Here is an 11,480-nt window from a genome sequence, read left to right as displayed (position 1 = left end):
GATGTTTTCAAGCAACAGCAGCTGGTAGATTGAAACATCCCCAAAATATTGCATTTCTAAAGTGTTCTTAAACATTATTCATTCACGAATCCTCAGATAAAAAAAGCAGACTTATCTATCATACTCATACATGAATGCAAGTGAAATCTGTGATGTCACCATGAAATATTTGAGGCCCTTGACTCCCATGGTAACATTACCCAGTGGACACACACATCCACACACATCCACACACTCATGCAGCAGCAAGCCAACTTTACATGACCTGACACAGAAATAGTGGCAGAGCAGCTGAGCAGCTTCTTGGCCTTGTGTAGCAGTCTGTGATGCACGACGCACAAAACAAAACCAGAAAAACCAGCATCTCTTTATTCGCTCACATTACAAGACCTGTGGGTCCTCGGAGCCCTGGGAGAGGAGGATACAAGTGGCTTTAAATCTGAGAGCAACCGGTCGCGCACGCAGTCCTGCCAGTCGTCATCTCTGTGAACATTTGGATCTATTTGCTTTGGGAGTGGATTGTCATTGACGTCGAAGTAGTTTTTATTGCTCTCTGAGGGATTCTGAAGCGTGAAAAATGGAGCCCGGTTTGGAGCCAAGGGACGACAGAGGAAAGAGAACACCAGAAAGAAACACCAGAGAGGTAAAGTGCACAAAATTATGAGTATTTTATTTTCCCCAAAGGAAAGGTGACTTATGTTTATAAACTTTAAGAACAAAATATATTAAATAAATAAAAATTTTAACTCCTCAAGACTGTTTTTTTTTTTAAGATATCCCTTTTAAAAGACAGAGAAAGAAACTAAAGTGTGTGCTAATAGGCACCTGAGTGCAAATGACAGAATGTAATTGAATAGCTCATATGGGTCAAATAACTTACATGAGACATATTTATTATATTCAATACAAGTGGGACATAAAATGTGTACAGATACAAACCTACATGTGAACAAATCATAGATACAAAAAAAGAATATAATACTTCTTACTGCATGTCTAATAAAACAAACAAAAAAACTTAGATACAACTTTATCAAATGTAAAACTTTTCGGGACATGAAATGTGTCCAGATGTGGAGCTAATTACAAGGAACGGAATAGAACCGAATAGAAATGTTTTATTTGATCAGAGGTCTGGTTTGTGGCTGGTGTAATGCATGTGACAATGACGCCATCTGGTGGCTGATATATGTCACATCCAATAGAAATCTTGACTTTTCGTTGTGGGAGAAGAAGGTAAAATAAATACAGCTCAGCTCTATCAAAAATTTAACATCTTCCAAAATTAGTGCAGGAATTTAAAGTGTTACATTTTGGGTATAATTAAATCTAAGTCCAGACTTCTGAGGCAGAAGAGCTCCTACTCCTCCTTCAGGCTGATTCAACCTCGCTGCCATAATGAATGCTTCAGGAAATCATTCCTGCTGTTCTCTATAAATCTGTATAATAACTCTTTATTCTGATTGGTGAACAGCTGTCAAGCATCGGATCCCAAACATAATTTTGTATTATACCTTCATGGAGCTGTTTGTCATAGATTTATAGTGTACAAATTATTTATTATTCAATTTGCACTTCTCTCTTACACAGTGCTAGCTGTTTTTACTGTTTTTAAGTAACTTTATTTTTTCATTCTGCGTTTTTTACAACTGTTGTAAATATGTAAATTCCTGCGCTATCTCATAGTATAAGACCCTTACTGGTAGATTCTATTCTATAGATAGATGGCCTACAATCTGTCAAAAATAAGTCCAACATATCTCTTATTAATGATGATTGAGCCAGAGAGAACATCCCAAACACAAAGTAGAAGCTGCAATCGGTTTTTGGCAAAGTGACTTTTATATCTTTTATTTATCTGGGTAAAAAGTCTCTTTAAGATTAAAAGTGTTTTTTAAGAGAGATCTGGCCAAGAGGGCGGCTAAAGTTGTAACAAATATAACAAATATATCACAATTTTATAAGCATTTAAAAAAAAGGACTATATTAATGATAATGTGGGTACAATAATGCAGAGATAAAAAAAATACTTCCAAAACAGATCATTTGTTTATTATATATATATAACCCCATTCATAAATCCTCTTCAATACAGTCAACTGACTAATAGCAGTAAATATATTAAACATAAAAACCCCATACATACCTGTGCTTTCCCTACTCTGTTTCCATTCTGCACAGCGGCGACTCACTTTACTGTACATCTCTGTCTTTCAGGTGTCGGACGATCTTGTATGTGCAAATCATCAGTCAGTAATGTGCAAGGTTGACCCTGATCACCTGCTCGGCCTTGTGGGCATTGTGGGCACAGTGCTCAACCTGCTGGTTGTGGTGTTAGTGTACATCTACACCCCTGTCTGATGCAACTACAAACACACCAAACAGAAGGATTTATAGCTCTTGCAAGAGTCCTGTCTTTTGATAATGTTTGTGTTACATTATTGATATTAAGGAGAATAATTTACTGGTAATCACTTATATAAAGCCGCAGCTGTAATTACAGAAGTTCAATTGCACAAAGTGACAGATGTTCCGCATATGATCTTTCTTTGCAAATTGCGTCTGCAATGTTACCACTTTATTTCCAGATTCATTAAGAATTGTAGAGAATTACACTGCAATTATTAGAAAATCAACAGGATCAAAGAACATTGCTTTTATACTGTATGGATGTTTCCTGCTTGTTTGATGTGGTTTTGTAAACTGAATTTTGCAAATAAATTTGTCTTTGCACACCAACAGAGCAGTATTCAGGTGTATATTTGCATTTATTTTTTGAAGCAAACATTCATTTTTTATATACACAGGAAGAAATAACCCAATTTTTTATTTATAGCTGCAAGCCTACTTCTTTGACCCATCACAGAGGACTGGCAAACAGCAGGGAAAGAACAGGATGTGCCTCATAAAAAAATCATCAAATAGTGACATAAAAACAGTGTTGGAGGGAACAAGTGGATCCTCTCCAGTTCTATGTAAAATATAAATCCAAGTGTAACTCTGCAAATCAAGAAATGACAGAACTATCGTAACTCCATTAACGAGGACGGCTAGCATTAGAACAGGTGTAGTGTGTGATTGTTAAATCCATGTATGTACACGTACTGCATTTTTTTAGATAAAGAAGCCAGCGTGTTATTTTGTCCAGCTCACTCTGGTATTCGGAGAAAATATACCCATAACAATGATCAAACATCACAATATGTTTGTTTTGAAAGAAACAATTTAAGGTGCAGGAGCAGTAGAATTATTTAAATGATTAATGTTTATATCAGGCAATATCTGATAGCTGGTGATGATGTCAATCTTTTCAGAAACAGCCTTCAGGTCGTCCAGGATTAATCTGATGCTGTGGGACGCGTTGATGATGGCGCTCTGCGATGCATTCAGCTGTGATGTTGCACTGCGCACCTTTCACATAAAAAAAAGAAAAAGCCAGATAACTTAATATTCTGAATTTGCAGAATCTATGTAATCAGCGAGTTAACTACTAGTCAGACAAAATATTTACATCTGTTCTACTTTTTATCATTTGAAGTATCACTGTATTATCCACGGGAGACCGTCCTCTCTCCCTTTCTCTTCGCCCTACTTCACAGACATCTACTACCTTCAGAAATTTTCTGATAACTCTACAGTAGTAGGATGTATGGGTAATAGACGGCAATGAGGAAGAGTACAGAACTGAAGAACCTTGTGACGTCGTGTAAGCAAAACCATCTGCAACTTACCTTTGCAAACAACCCTATTCCCCTTCATAGGGTCTGTGCCGAAACAGTAGAGGATGACCAACACCACGGTGCTCACATTGTCAATTAATCGGACAGAAGCCATTTCTATTTTCTCAGACGATTGAGGCCCTTTAACATCTACTGGACAAAGCTCAGGATATTTTATAAGTCTGTGGTGGCCAGTGACATCCTCTATTCTGTGGTGTGATGCAGAGTTGGTTTGAGGGTAGCGGATAATGACGGACTCAGTAAATGGATCCACCAAGACAGTAATGTTCTGAGTGTGGAGACTCTCTGATACAGCTTTTAGAAAAAAACCAGGAGGGCAGGCCAAGTTAAAGTCAATAATGGACAGTCTTTTAGCACCCTCTACATATCGCGCTTGAAGAGTCACAGGAGCATGTTCAGTAAAATACACTTTTAAGCATTATGCACCACAGAACTCCATAGGAAGTCCTTTCAACTTGTGACCATCATCCTTCATAACTTTTCCTTATGAGATTTGGACTAGTTTCACTTCTAATGTCTTCTGTAAACTGTATATAGCATTATTTTATATTTGGAATATTTGAAAAATGAAGATTTACTTGTTTTACTTGTCTAAATACATATCCCCGCGACCCTGAAAAGGATAAGCGGAAGCGAATGGATGGATAAATATCAACCTACCTCCCTGCTGGCACTGCCATAGACTTGTTGTAGTGTCTGTCCCACATCAGCATACAGTCGGCTGTTAGACTCCTGCAGCTTTTGTTGTAACAGGGTCTCACCTGAAAACAGAATTATGTGCTGAAGTTACTCAGAGCAAAACTAGATTGGTCTTTAAGTTCACTTTTAAATTTGTGACGAGACACTGTAAAGGCCCACTTCCAAATCCTCTCAAAACTGTCCAACACATCTCAGTGTTGTTAAAACAAAGCCGATACATATGAGACAACCTTGAAATTGTTAACTAGTAAGAAAAGACTAGTATGCATAGTCTTGGATTGGGTTGGCCGTACTTTCACACAATAAGCACTGGAGTTTTTATTCATCTTTACCGTGTGGCCTGTGTGAGGGGCTCGGTCTGTCTTCCACTATGGAGTGCATGTCAGGGTGGTCTCTAACTACAATTAGAGGAGGGAGGTCTCTCTTTAATATCTGAGCGCTGTCATGGGTCCCAGGAGCCTGCTCCGGGTCACCCTCGCTGTCCGTTTCAGACGCCTCCCCTGGAACCTGAAAGCATCCATAAAAAAGATACAAAAAATAAATTAAAATGTAGATTCATGGCTGAATCTAAATTTTAAGTCACTGGCTGAAGTGCATAAATCACTCTCAAAACCACGCATACAGGATAACGCATGCAGGACAACCTTGGCTCCGACCGAGGGAGTCAGAGAGGTGATGTAGACTTCATCATCGGAGTCTGTTTCAGACGCTTCGCCCTGGACCACTATCGGGTACCTGCCGGCCATGACTGCGAAAACATAAACAACATCTTACTTCAGGTTTATTCAGCTAGAAATAGCAATGCCATTAAATGTGTCTTATATAATGCAGACTTCATTGAAATGAAAATAAAAGTCACAAACCTTCCCTGAAAGACCAAAACACAAATCACATGAGCAACAAGGAAGTAGCAACGGACGTTTCATGCCTATTGGACATTCAAGACATGACGTTTCAGCCCAGAATAGGATGATAGCGCTCACGAGTCTGTTTGTACATCACACCGGCGTACGTCGAAAGTTAGCGCCGGCTGGTAATAGCTTTCGGAGAAGCTGGACGTTTGTTATTACATATTACACGAAAACAACTGTTTTGTTTTATTAATAACAATTTTATCACACAATTTTGGTTGTTGTGGCACATGAAATACATATGTTTTCTCCATGTTACCAGTTTTAGGTTAGAAACTCCTAACTCCGCGTGTGTACAACTTAAGGAATGAGCTGGCCGTTATATCGAGCGCCAACCAGGAAGCAGACTTCGTGCGCTACAGTCACTTTACAGGTACTGTCAATTTACAATTTCAGCTGGTTTAATTTAGATTAAAGAAATGTATGACATACGTTAATATGATACCTCCTTCTCCAGAACTTTCCATATACGGGAGTAATAAAAAATAGTTATTTTTAGCGTGGGGGGCAGTGTTAGTGAACCGTACTAGCTGTTTGGCGCTAACCATCTTAGCTTCCGTTAAGCTGCTGCTCGGTATTTTCATATTTATTGCTGGTTTTGTCTGTTGGAGCACATTTAAGCCATCGGACTGTCACTATTGTGTGTTCACCAGGGATGGCGGACGAGACTCTGTTTGAATTTCTCCACATGGAGATCGTGTCACATGTTTACAAGGAGCAGCAATCCAGCAAAGGAACCATGGACAACAAGGTGTGTTAAGGAGTTGCCTATAATGTCATGTAGTAAAACAATTTTTTCCGGTTTTAGAACACAGCTCCCCCTTATATTATAATATTGTGACGTCATGTTCACAGTTTTACATGATATACTGTTCAAATTAATCGCTTGCATTTTATCTTTTTAGGACAGAGCAGTCTGTGTTTCTGTCCTGGAAGGTATGGGCTTCAGAGTGGGACAAGGACTTATTGAGAGGTAAGTCACACATGTAAATGCTGAGTTAAGTGGAGTCTTCCTTTATAGTGAGTGTCTCATCACTTGTTTGCTCTTTCTAGGTTGACCAGGGACTCTCCCAGCTTTAAGGATGAATTGGATATAATGAAATTTATCTGTAAAGACTTCTGGACTAAGGTGTTTAGGAGACAGGTGGACAACCTCAGAACAAATCATCAGGTAAAATGTTACACCATGCAGTATGTTACTACCAAATTAGTAAGTAGGTTTTGTGTAGTGTTTGTTCAAGCTTCAGTTATATATCCTGTAACAGACGTTTTTGGCCTTCACAACAGGAAATTTGATCTCTTGTGAAACAGAGACTTTGCAATGCATCACTGTTTGTAGTGGATGATTACTGTGATGAAGAACATAAACGTCTCTAAAAGGTTTAGTGTCAAAGTTGACTTAAACGTGTCCTGTTGATTTTTCTTGTAAATAAACAAAAGCGCTTGAGAGTTAACAAAGGCCTTAGATGGAGTTCTTTCTCTGAAAAATTCTGTATCTTTTACTTTCATGTCTATCCGCTATTGTTGCAACTTTAAAACCCTAAACATTGAACATTTTGTTACAGTGCAGTTTTCTGTTGGGTCCTTGTATTCATATGGATGTTAAATTGAACTCTTAAATCTTAGGAACCTTTCCCAGCAATCAGGAAATACAATCACATGTATTGCTGGTTAAAATGAGTTATCTTTTAATATAATGTCTTGTTTATTTTCCACACCAGGGGACCTATGTTCTGCAGGATAACAAGTTTAATTTGCTGACCCAGCTGTCCAATGGAAAGCAGTACCTTGATCAGGCTCCTAAGGTTAGAATAGTCACAGACACACTCATGTTCCTGCATTCCTAAAGACTACATATAGAACAAGTATCACTAGGTGCTTAAGGGTTTGTATTTTGGCATACAGCCAACAAAACCTGAATGTCATAATGCAATAGAGACTAATTTGTGCGTGTGTGTCTCAGTACCTTGCTTTTTCATGTGGTGTGGTGAGAGGAGCCCTATCTAATCTGGGTTTGGAGAGTGTGGTAACAGCTGAGGTCTCCGTCATGCCATCCTGTAAGTGCTTTGTGAAAACATAATTATTTTACTGTAAGGAAAAGTTAGTCAGACTAACATGCTTATTACCTTTCAGTCAACCATTGTTACTGTACTTGTGAGCTTCTGTTAGGTCTGGTTTAATTAGATTTATAATGTACACATAACTAGCAGTTCTAGTCTTGAGCTACCCCTCATTTCTTCATATTTTGCTTGGAAAATGGGAAATAGCTGCAGCAAAACCTGTGCAAACATACATGGAAATAAAGCGAAAACACAGTTTGTGCAGTAGCAAAGTCAAAGTTTGGTATGACCAACTCTTTTAGGCAAGCTTGCTTGTAACTTCTTTATGTAAGTAGTCTCCAGGAATAGTTCTCCAGGCTTCTTGAAAGACATTCAAAACTCAAGGGGGAGATACTACCAGCTGGTGATGTGTGAATTAAAAATGTTTATTTTTTATTTTTATTTTTTTATGTCAAACTGTGTTATTTTGAACACTTTTTTGTAGATTAAGCCAAAGAAACTGGATTAAATTGAGTTTTTACGACAGCCTGCTAGTAACAGAGTGTCGAATAATACAATTTCAAGTCTTTCCCAAGCTGTTATGTGTAGACACAACACAGATTCATCTGTTGAGTTAGGTGCTATTTTTATGCTTGAATGAGTCACAGGTCACTTTTAAGTAGCTTAACAAACAAAAAACATTCCTTTGTAAGATCTTGAGAAAACCCGGGGCAACTATATTGTGCAAGACAACTTCAAAAGATTACAAGAAAGTCTGTCTAATTGGAAGGAAAATATAAAGAAATGAGGAGTGGCTCAAGACTTTTGCATAGTCCTGTACCTTAAAGGACAGTACAGATGGATAATATTTTATGCATTTTTATCTTCTCAGGTAAGTTTCAGGTGGTCATCCAGAAGTTGCCCTAATCTTCTGCCCACATGGTGCCAAAAGAGAAAATAATGGTTCCTGTTTTCCCACTGATGAGTGAAGCCATAAAGCGAATCAAACATCCACAAAAGGGTCCAGCAGGACTGCTGACGTTCTGCTGACCACCAGGTACAACTGATTGGTAAAAACAGGTAGCCAGGGCTCAAATATAAATCCTTTTGGATACTGATTCTGGTTTTGACGGTTTTTGCTTATTTTACATTCTCAACTCAAGTTATTTTTTTTATCTGCTAAGCACTGGCTTCCAACTGAATACTATGAAGTTAAAGTGAATGTGTAGTTATTAACAGGATATGTATTCTTTGTAATGTGTTGCAGTGCTTAGTCTGAAAATTGGAAAAAGTTTAAAAAACAAAAATACTACAGGAGGACAATCCGCATAAGTCAAGAGAAAACATCTTTGTGGATGGCATTTAATGCAATCTTTTTCAGCATCCATTCCATTGGTGGCTAATGAACCTTTGCAAATCATTACATCTGGCTGATTGCATTCATTATTCAGTGCTTACTGTTCTTTACAGAAAAAGCTGTATCCAATTCCTGGTGCTTCGCTCTGGTTTTTAGTTTTGACTTCAGGAGAGAAGTCTTTCATGTAGTAGTGGGAATCACTTAGACTTTTTCTAAGGCAAAATGCAAATCTAGAATAATACACTGGTAGAAATATTTGAGTTTCTTCAAGTTATGTGAATGTAATACGTTTCTAGAACAATAATTTGTACAATTTTTCCAAGTGGAATGATACGAGCTTATTTGTTGTTCTATGTAGTGGTCTCACATTTAAGAGTGGAGTAGACTTGAATGTATTTCTATGTTATTTTTCATCATGATGGATGTGTTTTCTCTTGTTAGAGCATTGATATTTAAATGTGACATTTTTCCTGGAATTTAGTAAGTAAGCTGTAAAACATGTTGGGGTTTACAATGAAAGTTAATCATACAGTTGTCAGGCAGTTGGATAATATTTATTATTTATTCTTTTTTTCCCCCCCGACTAAACCACTTTGTTGAATGGATTTAAAATGCTGTGACAAGAAAACAACAAAACAAGGTTTGTTAAACATAAAATGTAAGACCATAAAATGATCACTTCTCTGGGAAAGGCTGTTACTGTTGCTGCCACTAGGGGGACACATACAGCTGTTATCTGGTTGTTCAGTCTGACGTCACTAGCCGTGTCTGGGCCTAAACTCCGCTGCAGGTCCATATATCAAATGATCACTGTGGCATTACTGAGAGTTGAAAAACTGTCTAAAGTCTTTCATCTTTAATAAATTGATCAGCGTTCTGCTCTACCAGGTGTAACAATTGAGTTTAACATCTAGGCATCCATAAAAATGGAATTTATGACATTTAACAGAGTTAAAGTTAGCAGGAAGTTAGCTCGCTAGCTTCTATCTAAATACAATATAGCATGTCCTGACTGCGGGGTTTTGGAAACAAATGAAAACGTACAGCTCTGTTATCACTTCCAACATAAATGAAAACAGAAAGCTAAAACAGCAGTGACGTTTGTAGGGTTACTGAAGTTGGGCTAGCTGGTATATAATGATTTGCTACGTGACCGCTAGCGACTCAGCTATGTTAGCATAATATAAACAAGCTAACTTTTTTTCCACTCGATAAAAGTTAATGTGAGTGTTCTCGTGGTCAGGAACAAATGTAATCGCATGGCAGGATGCTGTAAAAGGACCAAACTTCAGCCAGGAGAACAACTGAGATAATCCATCCACAATACGAGGTTAGTCATTCATATACTGCTGCATGGGCTGGGCTGTAGTTACATCCTAAGGTTTTAAAAACTGAGCTTATAAATGATTAGCGGTAATAAAAGCCGAGGGAGGTCAACAGTGATCACTGACTGTTTTAGGAGCTTTTTGAGATTATATAGAAGAAAATACATAACATTAAACATGTTAACAACACAAAAGCCATATTAAACGCAGACTACTTTAGGCCCGGAAGTAGGATTTGTCACGTCATCACTTAACAATCGGATTACAATATGTCTGATACTTTGAGTTTAGATTCACCATGTTGTTGAGGTATGTCCAGAATCTTGTTGTCCATTCTGTCTTTTTCAAGTAATTTCTTCAGATTTGGCTATGCAGACCCCCCCAAGTGTTGAGGTCATCACAGTTACTTTCATCAGTTCTTCAAATAACATTGGTGTAATTATTCCATGATACCTGACCCATACATAAATTTAGTTTTTTTTTTCTTTTTTAATTTATGATAGAAAACATTTGAACATTTCCATTTAAGAAAAAAAAAAAGACTTGAAGTTGACAATTACAGCTTATAGCAAGGCTTTTTCATGTGAAAGGTAAAAGAAAAAGATAGGAAGTGGTTTTACTCTGCTCTACTTCTTAAGCATTAAGATTAGTCTATACTTTTAATAACAAAAAGATCAACCTTAACTTGAAGCCTTGTTTGCCTATACCTCCAAGGTTGGTCAAAACACAAGTTGGTACAGTTTTTGATATGGCACAACACTGACATTATTGCACATGTTGTGGTTTTCATCTGGTTCTGTTTCTGTCTCCAATCTAAGGAAAATACCTCCTGTTGTGTTCCAGTATTTCACTGCCTTTGGTGGGAAAATTTTACTCAATAAAGGTCTTTACATACAACTTTGTTTCCCTTCGGTGTGTCTGGCTCAAGCTTGGGCTTTCAGAGGTTGTAGTGTTGATTCTAATTTCCACAACTGTTCATACTGCTGTGACAGCAGTTATTATTCTGGAAAAACATCTGGTCTGATGAGTCTCAGTTTCTGCTGTAACATTTAGATGGTAGTGCTGGAATTTGGCATGAAAGCATGGATCCATCCTGCCTTGTATTATTGGTTCAGTATGTTTGTAGCGTAGTAATGTTGTTAAGATCTTTAAATCATCTTAAACTCAAATTGTACTCAAATGGCCTCCACATTGCCCAGATTTCAAACCAATAGAGCACCTTTGGGATGTGTTAGGACAAGAGATTTATGTAATGAATGTGCACATCTGCAGCAGCAGTGTGATGCTATCATGTCAACATGCAGTGAACTCTCTGGAATGTTTTCACCACCTTCCTGAATCTATGCTATTAAGAATTAAGGCTAACGGGGGTCTAACCCAGTACTAATAAGGTGTAACTAATGAGTTGG

General features: G+C 37.8%; 2 protein-coding genes and 1 long non-coding RNA gene across 5 annotated transcripts; 2 read left to right on the top strand and 1 right to left on the bottom strand.

Moving 5' to 3' along the window:
• Positions 1–280: 280 nt before the first annotated feature.
• On the top strand, positions 281–2,741 carry LOC145420032 (uncharacterized). The gene is made up of 2 exons (XR_013901306.1): positions 281–643; positions 2,218–2,741. It is a non-coding gene; the product is annotated as an uncharacterized LOC145420032 (long non-coding RNA).
• An 8-nt stretch (positions 2,742–2,749) lies between these two features.
• Positions 2,750–5,423, bottom strand: bloc1s3 (biogenesis of lysosomal organelles complex-1, subunit 3). Of its 2 annotated transcripts, none has more exons than XM_026193635.2 (5): positions 5,303–5,423; positions 5,084–5,187; positions 4,772–4,946; positions 4,401–4,501; positions 2,750–3,411 (listed from the first exon to the last, which is right to left on the bottom strand). In XM_026193635.2, the coding sequence occupies exons 2-5, from the start codon at positions 5,183–5,185 to the stop codon at positions 3,226–3,228; spliced, it is 564 nt and encodes a 187-aa protein (XP_026049420.1). In that variant the 5' UTR covers positions 5,186–5,187; positions 5,303–5,423; the 3' UTR covers positions 2,750–3,225. The 2 variants fall into 2 exon arrangements, with proteins under 2 accessions (XP_026049420.1, XP_080144859.1); XM_080288733.1 differs by having other exon boundaries at positions 5,062–5,187; positions 5,303–5,343.
• Positions 5,424–5,441: 18 nt separating this feature from the next.
• Positions 5,442–9,630, top strand: trappc6bl (trafficking protein particle complex subunit 6B, like). Of its 2 annotated transcripts, XM_080288734.1 has the most exons (8): positions 5,442–5,472; positions 5,613–5,723; positions 6,004–6,101; positions 6,256–6,323; positions 6,404–6,521; positions 7,072–7,155; positions 7,314–7,407; positions 8,282–9,630. In XM_080288734.1, exons 3-8 carry the CDS (start codon positions 6,006–6,008, stop codon positions 8,314–8,316), a joined length of 495 nt encoding a protein of 164 aa, XP_080144860.1. In that variant the 5' UTR covers positions 5,442–5,472; positions 5,613–5,723; positions 6,004–6,005; the 3' UTR covers positions 8,317–9,630. The 2 variants fall into 2 exon arrangements, with proteins under 2 accessions (XP_080144860.1, XP_026048063.1); XM_026192278.2 differs by lacking the exon at positions 5,442–5,472 and having other exon boundaries at positions 5,596–5,723.
• Positions 9,631–11,480: the final 1,850 nt, after the last annotated feature.

This window comes from Astatotilapia calliptera, chromosome 14, assembly GCF_964374335.1.
Source record: "Astatotilapia calliptera chromosome 14, fAstCal68.1, whole genome shotgun sequence".
In the NCBI taxonomy this organism is placed as follows: domain Eukaryota; kingdom Metazoa; phylum Chordata; class Actinopteri; order Cichliformes; family Cichlidae; genus Astatotilapia; species Astatotilapia calliptera.
The sequence above is the reverse complement of the archived record's forward strand: the minus strand, read 5'-3'. Positions and strand labels throughout refer to the sequence as shown.

Bases quoted from the DNA above. Each gene is read 5' to 3' on its own strand.
- bloc1s3 (XM_026193635.2), bottom strand. From the start codon at position 5,185: ATGGCCGGCAGGTACCCGATAGTGGTCCAGGGCGAAGCGTCTGAAACA. The intron at 4,502-4,771 runs GTAAAGATGAAT...TTCTGTTTTCAG, and splicing joins CCCCTCACACAGGCCACACG to GTGAGACCCTGTTACAACAA. The intron at 3,412-4,400 runs GTAGGTTGATAT...TTTATGTGAAAG, and splicing joins ATGGCAGTGCCAGCAGGGAG to GTGCGCAGTGCAACATCACA.
- trappc6bl (XM_080288734.1), top strand. From the start codon at position 6,006: ATGGCGGACGAGACTCTGTTTGAATTTCTCCACATGGAGATCGTGTCA. The intron at 6,102-6,255 runs GTGTGTTAAGGA...TTATCTTTTTAG, and splicing joins AAGGAACCATGGACAACAAG to GACAGAGCAGTCTGTGTTTC. The intron at 7,156-7,313 runs GTTAGAATAGTC...TGTGTGTCTCAG, and splicing joins ACCTTGATCAGGCTCCTAAG to TACCTTGCTTTTTCATGTGG.